Here is a 26,116-nt window from a genome sequence, read left to right on the forward strand (position 1 = left end):
ACTCTTTTCATCTGTATCTTACTTGTTTTGTAGGCAATGAAAGTGGTGTCTAAGAAGAAGCTGATGAAACAGTACGGTTTTCCCCGTATGTATGGCATTTAAATTAAGATCTCATTTGAAACCAGATGTATGCAGATGTTATGCACAGCAGATGTTGTCCTGTGAGGCAGATGTTGAGGCAGTCCTCTAAACCAGCTGAAGAATTCCATATTTAAATGAAGCAGCATTCTTAGTTGCTTTTTTTCTTTCACTTTGCAGGCCGCCCTCCTCCCCGAGGTCCTAAAGCAGCCCAGGGGGAGCAGCCCAAAGTGCTTGGTCCTCTGGAGAGAGTTTACCAGGAGATAGCTATCCTGAAAAAACTGGACCACCTCAACATAGTTAAACTGGTTGAGGTAAGGATTGTGGCCATATTCATTCATTCATGTAATCCACTATTAATGAACTTCTGCTAATTAATAGTGAAAATAATAATAAACAAACTTCTGTTCTTTTCTTCTAAATGTTCTTTTCTTCCTTCCAAACAAACTTCTTATTAAATAAACTTTTTTCCTTTGAATGTCCTTCCTTCTTTCCTTTCTTCCTTCCATGCAAGCTTCAGTGCAAACTTACTTTCTTTTCTTGATTCTTTCTTAATGTAAAAGCTTGGTTTCTTCTCAACAAACTTATTTCCTTCTGAAGAAGCGTGCTTTAAAACTTCCATCCTTCCTTTCTTCCATTCTTTACCACGAACAAACGCAGAATCCCTTTCTTCCTTCATACTGAGTAAACTTTCTTCTCAATGAATAAATGAACAAACAAACTTCCCTTTTGAATATCCTTCAGAATAAACAAACAAATGAACAAACTAACTTCTTTGCTTCAGAAAATCCTTCCTTCTAAATGTGTTATTATTTGTTTACGCCATAATTAAATGTTGTTTACACCATATTTTCTGCTGTAGTTATTTGTAAAGACACTGGGTCTCAGGAAAAGCCAGGTGTGATAAAAAATGAAATAGTAAATAATAAAATAACAAAAACACAGAGAGATGAAATTTGGAAGGAAGTGAATTCAACTGCACTAACAGCTCAATAACCAAGCTATATTTTGGACTAGTCATGTGTCATTATGTAATTTGCGCCAAAGAGGGGACAAAATAATAGCAGCATTGAAAATCAGCTAGGAGTAAATCTGTTGAACAGAGACACGCTTAATGCTCCTGAGAATGGGATGTGGAGAGGAGTGCGATCGATCTCAGGATGAAGAAAAGGAAGGTAGAATGGAGGGATGCTGAAGGAGAAAAGCACCTTTCCTTCTCTCCCCCTGTGGTTCCGTCTGAGTGCTCTTCAATCACAGCAGCACCCATGCACGTCAGCAAAATTAGAAAAGAGGGGTGAGAGAGTGCATGTGAGATAGAAATTGAATCCGAGCATGAAAAATGTTTAAAGGAAACTTAGAAAGTGAGGCAGAGGAACCACCTACACTCCAATCACCTACTGCTGGCCCAAGTATAGTCTTAATGCAGGAGTGTGTGGCCCTTAGGAGCAACACAGAAATGGTGCTCTGCTGGCAGTGAAGGATGAAGCACCTGATGCTTATCAAATCTCATCCGCAGTGTAAAACTAAATGTAGCAGCGCTGTGCCAGTAGCTTGGCTGTTTATTTATTTATTTTAAATTAAGTGTTACTTTTCCATCGAGCTTGTCCAGAAACAAGCAACTTTTTCCAACAAGCAGTGGTGTAGAGTAATATACGCTTCATACGCTTTTTTTCATCACATTATATTTGCACACACAGCCTTATAGCTGAGCAACCTAAGGAAATAATCAAACATGGTCTTTGAAAATGTTGTCTCTCATATGTATTGTTGGACAGTCTGAGGTTTTTCTCTGCCTAATACTGTAGTTGTTAAAGCATTTCCCTACAAAGCTCCTCTGTAATGTTTGCTGCTGTAGATGCCCTTATTTTTTGATGTTGAAATCCCATATGGCGTGTAGTAATGGGTAGACTCAGGCCATGTCCACACGTACACGGGTATTTTTATATAGTTTTTCCTTCTTCCGTTTAAAAAAAAAATCTCCGTCCACATGAAAACGCAAATGCATGCTATGAAGCACTGTCAAGAGCATGCCAAACCAACAGGTGGCGATATAATCTCAACCGTAAAGCCATGTTGGCCAATCAGAAGCCTGAAAAAGTCTCCAGTAGGCGGAGATAACAGTGCAGGCGCCGACCTCACAAGCCAAAAACTCCGGTTTCGCTGTCTACGCGATAACACTGCAACCGGAGTTTTTGAAAATCTTCACCCTGGCAGGCGTTTTCAAAAATGTTCGGTTTCAGTCACCTGGTGCTGCGTTTGTGTGTGGACGAACGGCCTAACCGCGTAGAAAAAGCTGCGTTTTTTAAAAATAACCGCGTTCGTGTGGACAGGGCCTCACACTGAATCTGTGTCTGCTGAACTTGGGCGAATTTAATTTAATTCACAAAATTCTACAATAGCTGTCAGTTATTAATAACAGTTGTGTTATATATAACACATTTGAGCATTTTTAATAATTCCACAGATTTTCCCAATAAAATCAGTGAAGAAAATAAATGTAAAAAAAGATAAACTCAAGTCAGATTTGCTCTGGACCTACTAATGGGTGTTAGAGATTTTCCTAGACGTAGAAACCTGGACAGAATATCATACAGTGCCTGAAGCAGGTGGTGTTTTTAATAAAGTTTCTATTTCAGGTGCTGGATGATCCAGCGGAGGACAACCTTCACATGGGTATGTTCTTTTTTTGAAGTATAATTTTAGTGGTGAAATGCCACCTATGTGTCAAAGATTCAGCAAATGATGGTGTTTTCGCAGTAGCTAACACTAGATCAGTTGTCATTGTGTCAAAGCTGTGCATGCTCAGTCTGAAACTTACGTTAGACCCATTGTGTTGTACAATTAATTACACTACAGTTTACAAAGGTTTAGGGTCAATACGATTTTTTTAAAGAAAAAAAATGAATTCAAGAGCACATTAAAACTGGTCAAAAGCGACAGTACAAACCTTTGTTACAAAAGATTTCTATTTCAAATAAATACTGTTCTTTTTTTATTAATCAAAGAATCCTGAGAAAAAAAATGTATCACCGTTTCCACAAAAAATATTAAGCAGCACAACTGTTTTCAACATTGATAATAATAAGAAATGTTTTTTGAGCACCACTTCAGCATATTAGAATGATTTCTGAAGGATCATGTGACACTGAAGACTAGAGTAATGGCTGCTGGAAATTCAACATTGCGGTCATAGTAATCATTTTAAAATATATTAAAATACAAAACATCTATTTTAAGTTGTAGTAATAGTTTACAATATTGCAGCTTTTACTGTATAATAGTATAAGAGACTTAAATATAAAAAAAAAAATCTTACTGACCCCAAACTTTTTGCTATTGTATTAGTATTTTAATCATTAACATTAAACCTATATTTACACATCATCCATGCTTAACTCTTTTTTCTAAAGATGTGTTCATTGGTTGCAGTATTCAGCTGTTTACTCCCATCGCTAGTAGTCTCATCACATCACTGCTCTTTTGCATAAAATGAAACTCTTCACTTTTGTCAGATCAGTGTCACTCATATCGTCTCAGATCACCAACTCTCATTCAAAAAGAATGACCTCTGTGCACTTTGTCGCTGCAAAACTTTTGTCAGTATGAGGTTTACCATTACAAAACTTTACTTTTTAATGAAAAACAGACAGTGGCGTGTTTCAAACAGATCAAACTGTGCAGCCTGTGTGAAGTGAAGGGCTGAAGAGAGAATCTGTAGAATAAGTGTGTCATACGTATGACAAATGTAGTTGGCTGCTCTGACTTACACTGTAGCAATGAATATAAGGTGTTTGTGCTGATGGACTGCTACACAATCCTAAATGACTTCACACCACTGTGCAATTGTGTGAATAAAAGCACACATCATACTTATGTGTGAAAAAGAGCGGGGTCATTTAAGGATATGACATACTATATGAGGACTGTGAACATCACATTTCATTTCATAAAGTGCACTGAATAATGGATTTATCAATAATGTCTTTTCACTCTCATTTTGCTTTAATGACTCTCTTTCTCTCTGATCTTTCCGCAGTGTTTGAGCTGATGCAGAAGGGGTGAGTATTCTGTGTGTCCACTTAGACCTCTTTTGTGCATAATTGATGCTTTCGCCACGCTTTCTTCCATCTTGTATCGTTTCATTAATCACTTCTTCCCATCTTCATCGACTGTGTCTTGTCTTGCATATCTGTCATCATTTTCACAGCAGCACCCATGCACGTCAGCAAAATTAGAAAAGAGGGGTGAGAGAGTGCATGTGAGATAGAAATTGAATCCGAGCATGAAAAATGTTTAAAGGAAACTTAGAAAGTGAGGCAGAGGAACCACCTACACTCCAATCACCTACTGCTGGCCCAAGTATAGTCTTAATGCAGGAGTGTGTGGCCCTTAGGAGCAACACAGAAATGGTGCTCTGCTGGCAGTGAAGGATGAAGCACCTGATGCTTATCAAATCTCATCCGCAGTGTAAAACTAAATGTAGCAGCGCTGTGCCAGTAGCTTGGCTGTTTATTTATTTATTTTAAATTAAGTGTTACTTTTCCATCGAGCTTGTCCAGAAACAAGCAACTTTTTCCAACAAGCAGTGGTGTAGAGTAATATACGCTTCATACGCTTTTTTTCATCACATTATATTTGCACACACAGCCTTATAGCTGAGCAACCTAAGGAAATAATCAAACATGGTCTTTGAAAATGTTGTCTCTCATATGTATTGTTGGACAGTCTGAGGTTTTTCTCTGCCTAATACTGTAGTTGTTAAAGCATTTCCCTACAAAGCTCCTCTGTAATGTTTGCTGCTGTAGATGCCCTTATTTTTTGATGTTGAAATCCCATATGGCGTGTAGTAATGGGTAGACTCAGGCCATGTCCACACGTACACGGGTATTTTTATATAGTTTTTCCTTCTTCCGTTTAAAAAAAAAATCTCCGTCCACATGAAAACGCAAATGCATGCTATGAAGCACTGTCAAGAGCATGCCAAACCAACAGGTGGCGATATAATCTCAACCGTAAAGCCATGTTGGCCAATCAGAAGCCTGAAAAAGTCTCCAGTAGGCGGAGATAACAGTGCAGGCGCCGACCTCACAAGCCAAAAACTCCGGTTTCGCTGTCTACGCGATAACACTGCAACCGGAGTTTTTGAAAATCTTCACCCTGGCAGGCGTTTTCAAAAATGTTCGGTTTCAGTCACCTGGTGCTGCGTTTGTGTGTGGACGAACGGCCTAACCGCGTAGAAAAAGCTGCGTTTTTTAAAAATAACCGCGTTCGTGTGGACAGGGCCTCACACTGAATCTGTGTCTGCTGAACTTGGGCGAATTTAATTTAATTCACAAAATTCTACAATAGCTGTCAGTTATTAATAACAGTTGTGTTATATATAACACATTTGAGCATTTTTAATAATTCCACAGATTTTCCCAATAAAATCAGTGAAGAAAATAAATGTAAAAAAAGATAAACTCAAGTCAGATTTGCTCTGGACCTACTAATGGGTGTTAGAGATTTTCCTAGACGTAGAAACCTGGACAGAATATCATACAGTGCCTGAAGCAGGTGGTGTTTTTAATAAAGTTTCTATTTCAGGTGCTGGATGATCCAGCGGAGGACAACCTTCACATGGGTATGTTCTTTTTTTGAAGTATAATTTTAGTGGTGAAATGCCACCTATGTGTCAAAGATTCAGCAAATGATGGTGTTTTCGCAGTAGCTAACACTAGATCAGTTGTCATTGTGTCAAAGCTGTGCATGCTCAGTCTGAAACTTACGTTAGACCCATTGTGTTGTACAATTAATTACACTACAGTTTACAAAGGTTTAGGGTCAATACGATTTTTTTAAAGAAAAAAAATGAATTCAAGAGCACATTAAAACTGGTCAAAAGCGACAGTACAAACCTTTGTTACAAAAGATTTCTATTTCAAATAAATACTGTTCTTTTTTTATTAATCAAAGAATCCTGAGAAAAAAAATGTATCACCGTTTCCACAAAAAATATTAAGCAGCACAACTGTTTTCAACATTGATAATAATAAGAAATGTTTTTTGAGCACCACTTCAGCATATTAGAATGATTTCTGAAGGATCATGTGACACTGAAGACTAGAGTAATGGCTGCTGGAAATTCAACATTGCGGTCATAGTAATCATTTTAAAATATATTAAAATACAAAACATCTATTTTAAGTTGTAGTAATAGTTTACAATATTGCAGCTTTTACTGTATAATAGTATAAGAGACTTAAATATAAAAAAAAAAATCTTACTGACCCCAAACTTTTTGCTATTGTATTAGTATTTTAATCATTAACATTAAACCTATATTTACACATCATCCATGCTTAACTCTTTTTTCTAAAGATGTGTTCATTGGTTGCAGTATTCAGCTGTTTACTCCCATCGCTAGTAGTCTCATCACATCACTGCTCTTTTGCATAAAATGAAACTCTTCACTTTTGTCAGATCAGTGTCACTCATATCGTCTCAGATCACCAACTCTCATTCAAAAAGAATGACCTCTGTGCACTTTGTCGCTGCAAAACTTTTGTCAGTATGAGGTTTACCATTACAAAACTTTACTTTTTAATGAAAAACAGACAGTGGCGTGTTTCAAACAGATCAAACTGTGCAGCCTGTGTGAAGTGAAGGGCTGAAGAGAGAATCTGTAGAATAAGTGTGTCATACGTATGACAAATGTAGTTGGCTGCTCTGACTTACACTGTAGCAATGAATATAAGGTGTTTGTGCTGATGGACTGCTACACAATCCTAAATGACTTCACACCACTGTGCAATTGTGTGAATAAAAGCACACATCATACTTATGTGTGAAAAAGAGCGGGGTCATTTAAGGATATGACATACTATATGAGGACTGTGAACATCACATTTCATTTCATAAAGTGCACTGAATAATGGATTTATCAATAATGTCTTTTCACTCTCATTTTGCTTTAATGACTCTCTTTCTCTCTGATCTTTCCGCAGTGTTTGAGCTGATGCAGAAGGGGTGAGTATTCTGTGTGTCCACTTAGACCTCTTTTGTGCATAATTGATGCTTTCGCCACACTTTCTTCCATCCTCTATCGTTCCATTAATCACGTTTTCCCTTCTTCATCGACTGTCTTGTCCCATATATCTGTCATCACTTAGATCTCACTCAGTTTCCCCTGTTTTCCTCCCTTGTTCCAAAGGGATTAATTAAATAGTTATGTTCTCACTTTCTCACTCAGTCTCTTGTTCACTTCTTTTTCTAAATCAGTTCTTTTGCTTTTTTTTTGTTTGTTTTTTTGTTACTGAATAGACATTTTTCTCACTGCATATAAAATAATTGCATTGTTAATATTTTCAGTATTCCTTCTGGTACTTGTAGTTTTATTTATTCTGTTGCTTTTTCTGTGTTTCTAAATCCATAAAAAGCTCATTTAAAGGGCAGCAGTCTTCCAGTTTATAAAAATATTTTTTTTTTCAAATGTGACATTTTGCTTTGGTGGAATATGAGTATTTGCCAAGTGGCCTGGCTTTGTTTTGGAGAGAAATGTTTTTTGTGGGCTTCTGCCTTGAAAAGAGCAGATTAGAACTTTCTTTGCATAATTACAGAATGGTCTATTTTCTCTAGACCTGGTTGAATATGTTTGGCCTTTCGGCTCAATCGTGATTCACTGCCTGTGGGTAATGAATGAAATGGCCTTTGAGGACCCTGTTTTGTGCTAAGTGGTTTTTGTGATTGGTTTTTATGTAAATCTCACAGTCACAGTTCATTTGAAGGATTCTATCCACTGTGTGTGCAGTCCTGTAGTTTCCCAGCATCCTTTGTTCTCTTGCTGATGTCTCACAATCACAGGGCTCACTTGCCCAGTGCTGCGTTCTCACATACAGTGGGTACGGAAAGTATTCAGACCCCCTTAAATTTTTCACTCTTTGTTATATTGCAGCCATTTGCTAAAATCATTTAAGTTAATTTTTTTTCCTCATTAATGTACACACAGCACCCCATATGAATACTTTCCGTACCCACTGTATGTCTTGCAAACATTTGGAATTCTGCTGATTTAAATAGGTCACTAAAGGCTGGAATACACTACACAACCCAGATTGTTACACTGATTTACAGTCTGGGGAAGTTGACACTAGTTGCCAAAAGTCAGAGCCAGACTGCAGATATGAGTTAACCAGTTTCATAAAAAAATATAGCTGCAAGCAGCGATACAGGGCCAAGCCTCTGAAGGGGCTGTAGCGCTGTGCAGAGCAGGAAGAGCAAAAACAGCAGAAATTGAATGAACATGGAAAACATCCGGTTCAGAATTGTAGGTAAGAATGAACAGAAGTTCAAATGAAAATGAACACAGCATAAATAAAAATATTTATTTTTTTAATCCTGGAGGAATACAGATTAGTACACTGCTGATCTGGATAATAAACTAATCAAAATGACACAACATTACACACAATTTCATAAAGTTGCACCACACGAGAATCTCCAGGTCAAGTGCCTGTCACCCATCTTGTTGCACCACTGGGAAGATGGGTGTTCACACAGATGCTGAAGTTCAGAAGTTAAGCTGAGTATCAATTCAAAATAATAAATTTGTACATAAATACACTGAATGTCGTATTTAATAGTTTCAGATTAGATAATTCTTGGAAAGGTACAATGCCTGCAACAGAATCAACTTCTGCATCATTTCTTGCCACATGACCTTTTGCAGTCTGGGCATGTGTCACACTGAGTTGCGAAACCATTGAGCCAGTCACTCATGCACGTTCAGCAGGCTGCTGAGGAGAGGTTTCAGTGCGAGAATGAGCTCACAAAAAAGTTCCATAGCACGTTAACTAGATTAGCATGCAAAGCTAACTTAACGCTAACGTAGCTTATGGTTAACGTGATAGCTGAAGAGCCACATTAAAAAGAATGGCAACCTGTTAGCATGTTAACCATTTAGCATGCTAAGCTAACTTGCATAAGTCAACAAACGCAGGCACGTTCTAATTCAGAGAGGTATTTCTCGGGAACTGTAGCGAATATCAAAAATCTGTTCAGTCCTTTCTGTGTGGCTCAGTCCAAAGATCATCTGATCCGATTTTGGACAAAATTGGACAAAATTTGTCGGAGGACCAGTGAAAAAACTGTTTTTCATTTACTTCATTATGGCGGACAGGTACATTAATGGAAAATAAGAAATGAGATATCGTCAGAATCATCAGAATCCACGGAATGAAAGGATTCAAAAATAACAAAATTTGGACAATGTTTTCAAAAGTTATAAGCGTTTTTGCAAATATCTTTATATCTCTGGAATGGTAGGTGGCGCTGTGTTCAAACTTCTTTGGTACCTGCGGGACATGCTGTCAATGATTCCTACTAATTTTAGATGTGTTAATTAGTTCAAAAGATATTGCAATTTATGACAAATTTAAAAATGGCGGACATGCGGTTTGTCTGATCGACATCCACAGATTCGACATTACCCAAGGAATCCATAGACACAAAGATCATAATTTTCTGACTAACAGTTCAAAAGTTATTAGTAAAAATAGCTTTTTTTTGTATCTCATGATCCATAGGTGTTGCCATGGTTATGATGAAACGTACCAAGTTTCGTTTCGATTTATCAAAATTTGGCCGAGATACACCCTCTGAACCAATTTTGGGTCAACATTGTTAAGTTTACAGCTTCATAACTCTTTTTTTCACCAGTAGGACATAAAATTCTGTTCAGTCATTTCTATGCAGCTCAGTCTAAAGATAATCTCTGCCAATTTTAAGTTATAACAATCAAAAGTCAATTTTTTAACTGGTGGTGGTGCTATAGAGTTGGTCCTAGGGACCCCAAAGTTGGTCAGTTCACTATTTCTTGATCATCACTACAAGTGTGCCAAATTTCATAATTTTCCTATATTCCCTTTATAGGTCTGCTATTGACTCCCATTGGGTAAAAATAAAATAACAGATACAATAGGGGCCACAGCCCCTTTGGGGCTTGGCCCCTAATTACGTTATGTATGATGGTCACAGACACAGATTTTTTAGCTTTAGACTATGATTCCATCTAATCGGAGGAAATCAAACATGTTTGATATTTTGAGCCGATTTTAGAACACATACTGTTTTCATTTGTCATGGATCTCTTAGCAACAAGGACACGTCTCTGTGTGAGTTTGTTGAGTTTGGAATGACTTGAAAGGCTGGTAGTGTGTGATCCTCAGTTGTTTATTGTATCAAAAATCTCTCCACTTATCTTTTCATTCAGTATTTCTCTTCATGAATCATTGCTGTCTATTACTGTCTTTTATTAGTACACTCTAAAAAATGCTGGGTTGTTTCAACCCAACTTTGGGTCAAATATGGACTAGCCCAGCTGTTGGGTTAAATTTTTACATTACATTTTTAACCCAAAAGTTGGGTTAGTCCATATTTGACTTAATATTTGAAAAAGTTGGGTTGAAACAACCCTGCATTTTTTAGAGTGTACTTTATCAGTTAACTTACAATAAAGTGTCTCCATTGCTCACCAGCCCTGTGATGGAGGTCCCCAGCGACAATCCGTTCAGTGAGGACCAGGCCCGCCACTACTTCAGAGACATTGTTTTGGGCATCGAGTACTGTGAGTCATTTCCTTTATTTTAAAAAACATTTTCAAATTGCTGGGTTGACCTCACTGGGTTCCATTTTTAGTTTTTAAGGAGACCACTTTGACATGGACTTTGAAACAGAGTGTCTGAAGTTAAATAAATCCCAGTAGAGAAGAGCGAAGCAAACTCCTACAGATGAGCGCCTGACATTAATCATTACTTATGTAAAAATAAAGACCCAAGCGAGTTCTATCTCAAGGAACAGCTCTGTGTTTGTTGTATAACGCATCATGGCATCCTTTTCGGCTAATGAAGTGAGCGCATGTGGCAGTGCGCTCATGTATTTGTGCGTGGGGGAGGTCATCATATCCTGATGAAAACAAGTCTGTGCTATTTCTAAAGGGCGTTCTGATCTTCTCTCATCTGTCAAAAGAAGAAATTAGATTTTATGTTGCAACATTTCAATAATTACATACTGACGGTTAAAGGAATATTCTGGGTGCAGTAAAAGTTAAGCTCAATCGACAGCATTTGTTGCATAATGTCACCACAAAAATTAAAGCGGTAGTTCACCCAAGAATTAAAATTGTCATTTTTTATACACCCTCTTGTCTTTCCAGATCGGTATGACTTTCCTTCTTCGGTGGAACACAAAAGGAAATATTCTTAAGATTGTTTGTAACCAAACATTTTCGGGACCCATTGCCTTCCATTGTGTATAAAAAACACTCAATGTCTTCTTTTATGTTCTACGGAAGAAAGAATATCATAGGTTTGGAAGGACATGGGGGTGAGTGAATGACTGAATGTTTATGTTTAGATGAACTATCCCTTTAATTGTTACTTGTTTCTTAAAAAAAAAAAAATCTGGGTTACAGTGAGGCATTTACAAAGAAATCCTTGAAAAATTGTCTCTATTCACTTCCATTGTTAGTGTCATCATGACATAGATTTTTGCTTTTTTGAAAGAAAACAAGGGACAAGTCTAAATAACTTTTTTATAATGATCAACATATATGTTGACTGAGCTTAAATTGTATTGAGCCTTTAAACAAGATAGTAGTTTAAACAAAGAGTTGATTGCCAAGTGTCTGTTCTGTTCATCGCGTGGAAACTCAGCTTTCATCAATTCATTTGAATCTTATTAACCAGGCGACACTCGCTGTGGCAACCGTCTGGATGGCAACAGGCCATTTGCATGATTCGCCACAAATCAGTCTGTGTTAACAATGAACTTCTTTGTGTGTGTGTGTGTGTGTGTCGGTAATTCGTGGACTGGAATCAGAGTATGTGTCCATATTCCATTCATTTCATTAGCACTATGCTAGTTACCTCAGGGAACCATGTCAATAGAATTAATTAATAGTAATCTAAGAAATGTGTGTGTGTGTGTCATACTCCTTCACTTTGCAGGCCTTGAGAGACTCCTTACATGAACTGTGGCATACTCCATGTGTCACATTCACCTTGCTTGCTGACTTTGATGAAATAATTATATGCAATAACCTGCTAATACTTTGAACACGTCTTTGTTCCTTTATGAATTTTCTTTTTTCATTACCATGCGTGTCATCTGAAGATGTCTGAGACGTGGCTCTTGTCACATATAACCAGTAATGGCAGATGACTGAAAGATGATAAGTGATGGGCAGGTTATCTTTGATTGGCCACTTGAGACAGGAAAGCATCTATTAACCAATCAAGTTCATCTTCTGTGTGCACGGCCCAGAGTGACCTTCTTGAACCTGTCTGCGGTTCCGTAGTTAAGCTGAGAGCTCCTGCTGTCAGACACACTTGATTTTGTACCTCCTCTTCACTGGCTGTGCTCAACTTAGTAACTTTATTAAACTTTAATATCATTAAACATCCAAAACACAGTTAATTTTTTCTGATTTCCTGCTAGGCCAGGTGATCACAATTAATCATAGATGAAACATACAATACAGTATTCTGGTGTTGCAATGAGAAGATTGATCCTCACATGAACCTTCGTTTAAATATAACATTTGTTTTGTAAATTCTGAGATTTAAAGCTAATTGTCAGCAAACTGCACTTTTGAAATGGCTCATTGTTCTATAATTATTTTTGATGATATACCCAAAACATAAATTTTCATTTTATAACACTTATATTCTCTCTCTCTTTGCTCAGTGCACTATCAGAAGATCGTTCACAGAGATATCAAACCATCAAATTTATTACTTGGAGATGACGGTCATGTCAAGATCGCAGATTTTGGGGTCAGTAACCAGTTTGAGGGTAATGATGCCTTGCTCTCCAGCACTGCTGGTACTCCTGCCTTCATGGCCCCAGAGACGCTGTCAGACAACCGCAAGAGCTTTAGTGGAAAGGTAATGTGTGTCTGGGGTGATTTTTTCTGATATGTGTTGTGATAGGCCAATCATTCAGACTGATTAGGCTTAAAGGTGCAGTATGTAATATTGACAGCTAGCGGTTGAAATTGGTACTGCAGTCCAAACTCAAAATATTGTCTTTCCGCCCCCTCCTCCTCAGACGTGATGCTCCAGCAAGTTGTCAGATTCATGACACGTGACAGGAACGAGTGCAACTGACAATGGAAGGCGACAAACCTTACACTGTAAACTGATGAGTTGATTTATCTGCGTTTTAATGTGCCTGTGGTCATAGAGCTTTTTTGATGGATGCCAAGGCTTTTAGGTCAGTTAGAGATCTGCAACCTCAGACTCCGTTCATTTGCTCACTTCCATGGCAGTATGCTGTGTTTTCTGCAAACTGGCAACCCAGGCTGTCGAAATATTATTGGTTAAACTGTCATTGGGCGGAATCACACAGACCAAAACAAAAACAGGCATTCCGACACAAAATGCACAAGTAGAATAACTGGCTTTAGCTTTGTTTTTCGGAAAAACAAGTATGTGAACTTAGCATGTTTTCTGAATATCTGCAAAAGTATTGTTGTGTTTTTATGCTTTAGTACAGTCAAAACATTACGTACAGCACCTTTAAAATTGGCTTAAATAAGCATTTTGTTTATGAATGGGACTTTGCTGTTTCTCTCATGGACTCATGTGTCATAGAGCTACATGACGGTTCAAAAGTTTGGGGTCGAGAATAAAAAGTATTTTATTCTGACCAAGGCTGGATTTATTTGATCAACATACAGTAAAAACAGTAATATTGTGAAATATTATTAAAATTTAAAATAACTGTTTTCTATTTTAAATATTTTTAAATGCCATTTATTCCTGTGATGGCAAAGTTGAATTTTCAGCAGACATTACTCCAAGTCTTTAGTGTCACGTGGTTCTTCAGAAATCATTCTGATATGCTCATTTGGTGCTAATGAAACATTTCTTATTTTTTTATAAATGTTTAAAAACAAAATCAGAATGTTTTGATGAATAGAAAGTTCAAAATAAGAGCATTTGTTTAAAAGAGATTTTTTTTTGTAATTTAATAAATGTCTTTGCTGTCACTTTTGATCAATTTAATGTGTCTATGCTGAATAAAAGTCTTAAAAAAAATTACAGACCCCTCACTTTCGAAAAGTAGTGTACGTACGGTGCTGAAGATTTTGTTAACCAGTTTCATTTGCCATTGCAGTCAGATGACAAAGAGCAATCAATTTGTTCTTAAAAATATTCTGTTTAGCATTACAAAGAAGAAAGGCATAGAAGTTTGGTGCATCATGAGAGTAAATAAATTATAACAGAATATAAATTTGATTGAACTGTCCCTTTAAGGAATTCCATTCATTTCAATAGCTCCAAGCTGTAGAACTCTCCTGCATCACTAAAACAGAAGTTGTGTTTTCTTCAGGCTCTGGATGTCTGGGCTATGGGAGTGACCCTCTACTGTTTTGTGTATGGAAAGGTGAGTCAGCTCATGTGCTGATATGATCAGAGTGATAGCAGTAATTCTTCATTGTGAAATTATCTATCAGAATGATCAATGGATGGGACAGTGTGCTACTGCAGTGACATTTGTGTGATTGATGATTTTGATCACTCATCCATCTCCCTCCTCTCCCTCTCCTCTGTTTTTCTTCCTTGTCCTCCAGTGCCCATTTATTGATGAGTACATACTGGCACTTCACAGTAAGATCAAGAGTAAGCCGGTGGAGTTCCCCCAGACGTAAGTCGGCCCTCGCTGTTTACGACGCATTTGCTGTCTCACAGGAGCAGATACAGAGAGAGGAAATGTCAGAGATGTTTGAGTGTATGGCGATGTGAGCTGAATGCTTTATTGATGTGTGTTGGTTTAGTATGATATTCGTGTATGCTTATGCAAGTCTGTTTGAATGATATGTTGATGAAGTCTGTTGTCTGTGTGTGGAAGGCCAGAGGCCATCCGGATACATGTGATCTGGTGTATGTGTTTGGACAAGTCATCAGCTAATGAAAGAGCGTCTCTCTCTAACACAGTGGCCGAGCTAACTGTTCACAGTGTCATCATTTTGAATCAAATTCTGAATGTCTACATGACCAGGGGTTCCCAATATTTTGTGAGCTATGATCAGATGTTTCTATTTTGAAGTGCCCTGACATGTTCTAACCTTTCATATAAGTGCGATGATTAAAGGGGTCATATGATGCTGCTAAAAAGAACATTATTTTGTGTATTTGGTGTAATGAAATGTGTTTATGCGGTTTAAAGTTAAAAAAACACATTATTTTCCACATACTGTACATTATTGTTTCTCCTCTATGCCCCGCCTTTTTGAAACGCTTCGAACTTTACAGATCTTCTTTATGCACCAAGAGCTTGTAACACTAAAGAGAAAGGAAAAAATGAAATCGCATCATATGACCCCTTTAATAGAAGTTTAAAAAATTACATTTTTGTTATTTGACATTTTATTTTAAAAGACATTTTTAATGTTCATTAGTCTTTTATTTATTTATTTATTTTTTAATCTTTATCACAATCTTTGAAAGCTCCTGAGGTGGATGGTTGTGATGCCTGGTTGAAAATCCTGCTATATATAATGAGACTCAATTATATGCAAGACAATTATTATATATAATTATTATATCGGAATTCATTCTAATATGCTGATTTGGTGCAGGAAACATTTCTTATTATTATAAATGCTAAAAACAATTGTGTTGCTTACAGATATTTTAGGAATAGAATGTTCAAAAGAACATCAAGTTAATACATCCCTGCTGAATATTAATTTCTTTAAAAAAATAATAAATATAAATAAATAAATAATTTTTTTGCTGATCCCAAGCTTTTGAGTGGTAGTGTATTTAGATAAACTGATATTTCCCTGTCTGGCGGGGGGAAAAAAGTTAAACCAAGTGCTGTATTAAAACTCTACTGTAACTGTATATACAGTAATATACAGTACTGTATATGTACTGTATTTGCTATAACTGAACTGTTACACTCTGCCTCTTCTCCTCGCTTTTTTAGTTTCTTTTTTAAGCATACACCTCACTAAATTTTGTCAAGTCTATGCTTAAAACAAGAAATTAGAGAGATATATTCAACAGAGTCAGCCAATTCTAGTGATATTATATGAATCCATCTTGTATTAAGGATGTTTAGATAGTTGTACCAGGAAGAAAAATACTCTGCTCTTCTGTACTGCTTCTGTAGTCTACTGTACAATACCATTTTATTCTCTACATTAAGTTATAACAGCATTAAAGATACTAGTTATTAATCCTTTAGCCTCACCCTACCTATTAAAGGTGGTAGAGTGTTTTTCTCTTACATACAGGTATTGTGTTTTTTATGTTCTTCTGTAAGTTAACTATCTCTGTCCAACCTCCTCTTCTTCTGTGTTTAGTTCAGCTGAGCTCTTCAGCTCTCTTGATTGTTACAGAGGCCGTTTGACAGTCAGTGTATGTTTGAAACAGTGTTTCTCTGTCTGTAGTGTCTCATCTCTTGTAAAAGCATGCTCAGTACGATTACATGGACAACAATACTCCGATTTTAACACGATTAAGACAATACTCTGATTAAGAATCTACCATGTAAACAGAGATTTTTGATTACCTTAATCCGGCTAAAGTCATATTCGAAGTAAACAGAAATCAAATTAAGACAATTGGAGTATTCCTATTTTAGTCGCATTACTGAAGTGCAGTATAGACATGTAAACACCTTAATCACATTATTACCGTCGCGTAGGACTTTTCGCCGCATTTTGCAACAGGATACACACACGGCAGTGGTCAACCGTTTGACGGCAAATAAAGAGCTTCAACACCCCGCCGTCGTCTGTATGCACGTACAAATAATTAACTGCACTTGAGCTTTCATAAAATTAAAAATGAAACACCCAAAACTGTACATGGCATCATCACGAAGAAATGTACAGTAAAATTCATGCAGTTAGTTAAAGTTTTTGGGTGTTCGTATCAATATGTTAGTCTTAAGGTTATCTATAAGCCAGTGTGCTCCAAAACTGACAAAATTCGATCGCACGGTGCGGATCATATGCGCGAGTCGGCATATATTACACACTTTTAAAACTACACAGCCTCAGCACGATTATGATCACTATTTTGTTTTACTAGAGTTTCATATTGAATCTGGGGGTAATCTATTAGACTGTGGCTGTCAAATGCGGCTTTACCGAGCTCAAGGGCTCAGAGCCGTGCAGATATAAACAAAACGCTATCCACCTTTTTCTTGTCGTAAAAATGGGCACGGCCATTTGTAAATTCTATGGGTCTGGCTTCCGGTCTCATCTGCATCCAGCTATTTTTAGCTGTACAAAACAGTTCGTTTTGCTGCTTGATATTGAAAATTGGTGTGTCTTATCATATTATTTTAATGTATTATCTTATTTATGAACACACTGGTTTGTAGTGCAAACAGTTTTACCGTTTACTGCACGTTGTTATTCTCCTCGTTATTTACCTATAGCGGTTAATGATCCGGAAGTCTCACCCATAGGCTTACTTCCGCGTTGAAGAAAAAGGTGGATAACATGTAAAACGGGAACATGAAAGGAATATTCTAAAAGCAACTCATGTAAACACCACAATCATAATATTGGCTTATTTAGAATAAGGTAAATAATTAGATTACTGATGTCCATGTAAACGTAAATAATGTTTAGCCGTACAGTCTGATGTTTTGTTTTTGGTTTACTGCTTCAGCTTTTTGCTCTTGTGTTTCTGTGATATCTCAGGCCAGCCATCAGTGAGAGGCTGAAGAACCTGGTCTCACGAATGCTGGACAAAAACCCAGACACCAGGATCACCATTCCTGAGATCAAAGTAAGTCTACATAAAATGGAAAGGAGTAATACCTTTAACCATCTTTACAGCTCTTTATTGCAAGATATTGAGTTTCAAAGATTCACTGAGGAATTTATCTATTTAAACTGAAAAGAATGACCACATTTGACCTTTTTGATTGGGATAGGATTATTTATTAATGTGTTTTTCCTTAAAAAAATCACCTGAATTTTCCTTCATGCATACCAGCAAGAGAGTACAACATCACTTAATATTGAAATTACAGTCAGTATCTCAAAAAGAAATGTCCAAAGAGCATTCCCAAGAGTGTCCCATTATTCTGCACTCTTAAAACAACAGTGTTTCTATCAAAGACCATTCCTGAGCCACGTCCAGGGATAGTGTTATAATATGACACAGTATCTCTGATAGCTTCTGCACCATCTAGCAGACTTGGTGTTTGGACAGGAACACATCAGATAATCCCCATGGACAGAGATTTTGGTTCAGTTCTGGAAACTTCCATCTGCTCTCTCAGTGTGACAGTGAGTGTGAATAATTAGCACAAACACACACACACTCGGCCGTCAGAGACTCCTGCCTGCATGTCATTACCCAGAAAATGTTCCATTAAAGCAGCGATCCCCAGAGCACACGTTAATCAGGGCTGCACGGCCTACATTCACTCAACAGCTCTGCTCTCATATCCTTCAGACTAACTGTGTTTGTAGGACAAATATTTTATTTCTTTAATGATTTACTTATTTGATGGGTGGATAGAAGAATGGATATATGGAACAATCTATGGACATTTGAATGGATGGATAGATGAGAGGATTGATGGATGATGGATAGAAGGTTGGATGGATCGATGAATGGATTAATGGAAGGATAGGTGATGGCTTGATGGATGGATGGGTGGAAGAAAAGATGGATGGACAGACCAATGGATAGATGAATGGAAGGATAGATGATGGCTGGAGGGATGAAACAATAGATAGATGAATGGATGTATGGACTGATCTATAGACATATGATGGATGGATGGATGAATGAAAGCATGAATGGATAGTTTGATGGATTTATGGTAGAATGAATGAATGAACGAACGGATGGATAGAAGGTTAGATGGATGGACCAATGAATGGAAAAAATGTATGGTCAGATGGATGGATGAATGGAAGGATAGATGATGACTAGATGGATAAAACAATAAATGGATGGATGGATGAAAGAAAAGATGTCTAAACTGATCTACGGACAGATGGATAAATGGGTGGATGGACTGATAGATGGATGAATAAATGGAAGGATATGATGGCTGGACATGAAACAATAGATGGATGGACGAATGGAATAATGGATGGAAGAAAAAATGTATGGACATGTGGATGGGTGGATGGATGGATGGAAGCATGGATGTATGGACACATCTACAGACATATAAATGGCAGGATGGATGGATTAATGAAAGGATTAGTGGATGAATCAATGAATAGAAGGATAGATGTTGGCTAGACAAATGGAAGATTGAACAGAAGACTAAAATGGATGGATGGAATGATAGGTTGGCATGTGTTATATATGTGTGTGTGTTTATCTTCAGGTGGACCCCTGGGTGACTCAGGATGGCACTGACCCTTTGCCTTTAGAAGAGGAGCACTGTACCGTGGTGGAGGTCACTGAAGAAGAGGTGCAGAACTCAGTGAAGTTTGTCCCAAGTCTGTCTGCTGTGGTAAGTGAAACAGAGAAAGAACAAGGGTGTCTCTGTATTAAATACATGAGCTACTGAACTGTAGCTACATGAACATAAACATACACAGGCCGTAAGCCTTGCCCAGATGTGCTTAAGACATTGTACTGCTGTCAACGAGATGAATAAGAAAGTAAAGACACACTTGACCTCAACCAAACAACTGAAACCTAACCACGTGTCAAACTGATCCTGCTTCTGAACTGTCAGAATTTCCTTGGTTATTTTCATGGATTTAGTCCTTCTCACCATCACATTTCAGTAAATGCAAAGAGTATTTTTAGCTGACTGCTGTTTTTCCGTTCACGTTTTGTATTTGTATGTATTGTATTTCCACATGCCCTGATCTGTATTCTTTAATATATACAGTAAGCTAAATCTTGTTGTCCCTTCTTTCCCGTGATACTGTAGATTTTGGTCAAAGCCATGTTAAGGAAGCGTTCCTTTGGCAATCCATTTGAGTGTCCCAGCAGGAGAGAAGAGAGATCCATGTCTGCACCAGGCAGTCTGCTCATGTAAGTGTTCCAAACTGACAAACTATAACACAACCGATGACCAACGGGAAACCATATTTATATAGCTTCATAGATCCAAATGACTCTCCTTTTCCTCACAAGCCTTTTGTAAGAGACTGAAATAAGCATTGCATCTCTTTCATTCTTTGCTTTTTTCACTCTCACATTCAAGGTCGCAGCATGATATTTCAGACGTCATGTCTTATCTGTTTGAACAGGAAGGTTTGCTAATAGTCACACATTACTTCTCCTGCTGCCAACATACGTTTCCATAGTAGCATGATTCAGTATTTTTTTTCTCTTGCACTAGCACTGAAAGCTCCAGGACTTGATGTTTTCACAATTTCACAGTCTAGAACTTTCTCCTCCGCACTGCACTGAGACGGCTGACTCCCTTATCAATCATTTAGATTTCAGATTCAATCTTTTATACATTTTCAGATATTTTCTAGATGAATGAGACTCAAGAGGAAAATTAGTTTTGACATCTTTTTTCTTCATTTTTTCCTCTTAGACATCAGTGTAAATTAGAATATATAGAATATTATATACATATTTTATTTATAGAACTTTTTTCATTTTATGTGCTTTTTCATGTTAATGTTGTGTATATAAAATAAAACTAAAAATAAATTGATATTTTGTTTTTATATATATATATATATATACAAATTTATTTATACATGTGTTTGAAAAAATTACAATTATTATTTTAATTATAAATTGAATTATAAACGTGTGTTTGTGTGTGTTTAAAATAATTTAATTAATTAATAATTAATTTAAATGATAATTTTCATGTTTTCACATATACAGGATCGAAAAAGGTCACAACAATTATTCAGTTTCTTTGAATTCTGCCGGATGTTTGCAGCATCCCTCCTATGACAGTTTTTCTCAGAGGCTTTTGCTGTTAATGTATCTGCCCACTAGACTGACAGTAAGTGTCTCCATGAAGTCATTTCTGTCCCCACTCTGCTGCTTTTCCCACATTAGAGGGGGTTTGTTCAAGGACAGCAGAATGTTCTCTCACTATTCCTCTCTCTGTGCTGTCTGTTAGATGCCTGTCAGAATCAACAGAGGGTTGTTCCCTGTCTTCTGAATGCCCTGGATCAATACAAACAGTCTGCTTATCTCTGTATTAGGGATGTGCATCTCCATAACTGAGGCAGATGCGATATGCATCTCGATGCATAGCCAACGATACAATACATTGAAGATACATATGAAGTAGCTAGCGATGCGATGCGATACGATTCACCCCTATTACGATGCAGTGCGATCCGATTTCGATTCGATCCGATTCAACACAATGCGATTCGATGCAATACGATGCAATGGAAAAAATATGATCGCATTTATTTCTTTGGTTCAGACAGACAGCAAATCATAAATTAACTTATGTGTCTTCTGACTTCTAAGATGAATGAGACTCAAGAGGAAAATGAGTTTTGACATCTTTTTTCTTCATTTTTTCCTCTTAGACATCAGTGTAAATTAGAATATATAGAATATTATATACATATTTTATTTATAGAACTTTTTTCATTTTATGTGCTTTTTCATGTTAATGTTGTGTATATAAAATAAAACTAAAAATAAATTGATATTTTGTTTTTATATATATATATATATATACAAATTTATTTATACATGTGTTTGAAAAAATTACAATTATTATTTTAATTATAAATTGAATTATAAACGTGTGTTTGTGTGTGTTTAAAATAATTTAATTAATTAATAATTAATTTAAATGATAATTTTCATGTTTTCACATATACAGGATCGAAAAAGGTCACAACAATTATTCAGTTTCTTTGAATTCTGCCGGATGTTTGCAGCATCCCTCCTATGACAGTTTTTCTCAGAGGCTTTTGCTGTTAATGTATCTGCCCACTAGACTGACAGTAAGTGTCTCCATGAAGTCATTTCTGTCCCCACTCTGCTGCTTTTCCCACATTAGAGGGGGTTTGTTCAAGGACAGCAGAATGTTCTCTCACTATTCCTCTCTCTGTGCTGTCTGTTAGATGCCTGTCAGAATCAACAGAGGGTTGTTCCCTGTCTTCTGAATGCCCTGGATCAATACAAACAGTCTGCTTATCTCTGTATTAGGGATGTGCATCTCCATAACTGAGGCAGATGCGATATGCATCTCGATGCATAGCCAACGATACAATACATTGAAGATACATATGAAGTAGCTAGCAATAAATTTTGCAGGTCTCTGTAGTGTTGTTGTGATCCGTCATATTCACGCGCAGCCGTGATGAGAGAACGCGCTTGAGAAACAGTTTCAAGAGGAGAAATCAATCTACATATAAAATATTGGTCACAGATTATTGGTCACTTTCTAAACAATAAAAGTGTAGCCATCCACTAGTAATTATATATAAATAAATTGGTTTTTACCAATGCAAATATGTTAGAAACGATGCATCGCGATACAAATGCCAACTTGTATCCGATGCACACTTTTTAAACCGATGCATCGCATCGTTAACTTTTTTTGCCGATGCACCGAGCGAATCGGTGAATCTTCCCATCCCTACTCTGTATGCATCCCATATAGACCAAAGTCAGCCTTGCCAATATTTTAATGCAGTGTTGAATGCGATGGGTTATGTTGTTTTTCCAGATGTGCCGTATGCAGTTATTATTCGTGCAATCAAAACTGAAAGGTCATTTGATTTGATCTGTAAACAAATTGACATGCCGGTTTGGTGTGGCCTCTCTCTGTTGACAAAGGTGAAATCTGATTGGGAACAAGGTCGATCAATACGGTGACTCCGCAGATCACCTCCTTTTCCAAGAGGCAGTAAATTGTATTTTCATTTACCTCTATAATTTTTTTTATTAGCCATTTGTCAGTTAGTTGTTGCCTCTGAGTTATAGTGTTTTTCTGTTTGAATTGATAAAAAGCAGCAGCGCCCCCAGTTGGTAGAACGTCATCATCAGAATTTTGAAAATCCTTCTGTCTCTTTAAATCTCCAATTGTCAGGTGTGCTCATTTGCATGTCATCCATAATTCAGTGTCAGGTTGAATACACTACCTCCTGCACCGTTAATAAACTTTTTCACCTATACACACACTTACTGTACATGTGCATATTGATGTATATTTGTATTTATTTATATACAGTATATATATATATATACATTTCATTGGAAAAAAAAACATTCAGTAGTACACAATTTAAATCTTAAATGTATTGTTTATTGGCTATAACATTAAAATCAGCCACAATTTATATCACATTTGGTTGTTAAACATGAAATATGTTCTTATTGGTTGTCACTTTTTGCTTTCTGTGTAAACGTTGTCATTTCAGGCCTGGTTAGGACATCACTGAACCAACCCTGCCTCAGAGCTTGAAAAAAGAAATCGCCGTATCATTACACATTTGTTGGCTGTGATGAAAATGTGGCTGCACATTATTACATTTCAGCACTTTTTTCTGGCCTCCAGCACCTTAAAAATTGCTTCCATTTTTTATCCATAGAGCGCAGGTTGGCTGTGGGCAACCTATTCATATGCTCATGAAGCCCAGACTGGAGTTAGTTGATAATATTTCCTGTTGGTGTTTGTCAAATACAAGGGTTAAATGCTGTCTCCTGGACAAATATGCTTGGCATTTGATGAGTTTTCATAAGCGTCTGGGCTCATCCATCTCTCTTCAGTTGTTGATGCTAATGCTGTCTGTCTCTAACAGCACTAGGCTAAAAGTATATGCAAGTCTACTATCTCTGACTGCAGTTTTATAAGATTATCTGATGAGTACCATTTCCATAAATTGACTGATACTGCAGAACATGATTTAAATGTAGTCTAATGTGCCCGATTAATGTAACATCCTGTGGCATTCTGACCAGCAATAACTCACAGGAGCCTCTATAATGACCTGGTTTCTGCCGCTTTATTTCACATGAAACCGCTGATGCTCTCTTCCCTTTCCTCCACTGTCTGTCTTTCTCTGCTGCAGGGACTCTTGGCCATTCCGGCCCTCTTTTAAACTCCAGCCCTCATTAAGGTAACTCATTGTAACAGGTGGTCATTGTCATTTGTCACTCAAGCCCTGTGTCAGATTCCCTGCCCTTCTCCATACATTCCCACGGGTCAGTGAAAGTATGAGTCATATCAGCCTCCATCCTGTCCCTGTGTGGCATTTCTCCTGCTTCATGGCAGTGAAAGTATTTGGTGATACTGTTAGGAGAGTTCAACCCTGTGAAACTCCTCATGTCATGGTCTTTCATTCAGTCCCACTATGTACATTCTGAGACCTGTGTGTGCATTTGTGTCTGTTGCAGAGAACCTTCCCATGTTCATGTGTTTCCTCCATCACAGAATGTCTTCCAGAGCTTTATTACTGGATAGTTTCAACCACAGACTGTCTTCCTACAAATGCTTCAGACCTGTTTAATATTATGCATATTACATTAAATGCATAGTGATTTTTGTTTGTTTGTTTTATGCTATTAAGGTAGACCAATGTGCTGTACAGTCATGTACTGTCACATCAGTGTGCTTAGATGTGCTTTAGAAAAAGAATTTAGCTGAATAGACTTCATCAGCTGGTTGAACTCACCTGTTCGGTTTTGCTGCAGTCAGAGTCCAGCTGAAACAAATACATTGCCGTTCAAAAGTTTTGGGTTTGGTAAGATTTTTTTGTGTGTTTTTGAAACAAGTTAGGCATTTCAAAAATACAGTAAAAACAGTTATATTGTGAAATATTATTACAATTTAAAATTCAATATATTTTTAAAAAACAATTTATTCTTTTGATGGCAAAGCTGAATTTTTCAGCAGCCAGTACTCCAGTCCTGAGTGTCACATGATCATTCAGAAATCATTCAAATTAGCTGATTTGGTGCTCAAAAAACACAGTGCTTAATATTTTTGTGGAAACCATGGTAAAAAAATTTTCAAGGTTTTTTGATGAATAGAAAGTTCAAAAGCACAACATTTTTTTACTGTCACTTTTGATCAATTTAATGTATCCTTGCAGAATAAAAGCATTAATTTCTTTAAAAAAAAACAATCCAACTATATTTTTAACTATTAACTTTTTTTCTTCTTTTGACCGGTAATGCATACTATATAAGGTACCAGCCTGCTACAATAGAAAGAACTAAAAATGTGAACTAGCTGGTTTGAAGCTTACAAGATTTCAAAAATATTGTTTTACTTTAGGATCTTGATAGCAACTAAATGGGATATTGTCAACTGCAGTGTTTTTAATGTAAATGTAATTTACATTTTAAAATAAATTTTCTGCTAATTTCCTCTTTTTTATTCTAAGAAACCATTCACAGTGCAGTTTTTTAATTATTATTTAATATTGTGTAATCATTGATTTCAGATTTATCTGCCCTAAATGAAATAAAAAGTGAAACAAACTGCTGCTGGTTGCCTTACATTTTGAGTTTGCAGTCTCTCTCTGTCAATTTCATTTCAATTAAATTTCAAACTACTTCATTGGCATAGCCAGACTTAATAGGTGTCCGATCCTGGTCCTGGAGGGACAACATCCTGCAGAATTTTGCTCCATCTTGTCCCAGCATACCTACCTAAAACATTCTAATAATCCTGAAGACCTTGATTACCTTGGTTCAGGTGTGTTTTATTGGGGTTGGAACTAAACTCTGCAGGACAGTGGTCCTCCAGGAGCAAGACTGGACACCGTTATTAGAGATTAACAATTTGCTTCTTCAAGATCATCTACTGGATTAAAGCAGGAATCGTTTAGAAAGGCAATGATTCACAAATTCTCTCTCTGTTTTTCTTTCTCTCTCAGAAAGGGGAGCAGTGGAGAGGCTGGTAGAGAAGTTGAGCTCGAGGACTTGCATGAGGACGAACCACCCACCTCTTGAGTGTCTTCATAGATCCTGAAGTGTTCCTCATTGTCCTTCCAGCCCTTTGAGCAGATGATCATGACCCAAACCACTCCACTACACTGTTTCCACAGATTTAAGGCTTACCTTTACATTGAACTGGATTCTGATGTTGCTAGTCA

General features: G+C 37.0%; 1 protein-coding gene across 3 annotated transcripts; it reads left to right on the forward strand.

Annotated features, from left to right (window-relative positions):
* camkk1a (calcium/calmodulin-dependent protein kinase kinase 1, alpha a) lies at positions 1-26,085 on the forward strand. 3 transcript variants are annotated; one of them, XM_016563297.1, is made up of 13 exons: positions 1-85; positions 259-392; positions 2,715-2,751; positions 4,115-4,136; positions 10,593-10,681; positions 12,802-13,001; positions 14,452-14,505; positions 14,693-14,766; positions 17,786-17,873; positions 19,441-19,569; positions 19,999-20,102; positions 24,086-24,133; positions 25,898-26,085. In XM_016563297.1, the coding sequence occupies exons 1-13, from the start codon at positions 37-39 to the stop codon at positions 25,971-25,973; spliced, it is 1,104 nt and encodes a 367-aa protein (XP_016418783.1). In that variant the 5' UTR covers positions 1-36; the 3' UTR covers positions 25,974-26,085. The 3 variants fall into 3 exon arrangements, with proteins under 3 accessions (XP_016418783.1, XP_016418784.1, XP_016418785.1); XM_016563298.1 differs by lacking the exon at positions 4,115-4,136 and adding an exon at positions 7,065-7,086; XM_016563299.1 differs by lacking the exon at positions 24,086-24,133.
* The last annotated feature ends 31 nt before the right edge of the window (positions 26,086-26,116 follow it).

The sequence above is a fragment of the Sinocyclocheilus rhinocerous genome, unplaced genomic scaffold (assembly GCF_001515625.1).
Source record: "Sinocyclocheilus rhinocerous isolate Xijiao unplaced genomic scaffold, SAMN03320098_v1.1 scaffold230, whole genome shotgun sequence".
Lineage (NCBI taxonomy): Eukaryota > Metazoa > Chordata > Actinopteri > Cypriniformes > Cyprinidae > Sinocyclocheilus > Sinocyclocheilus rhinocerous.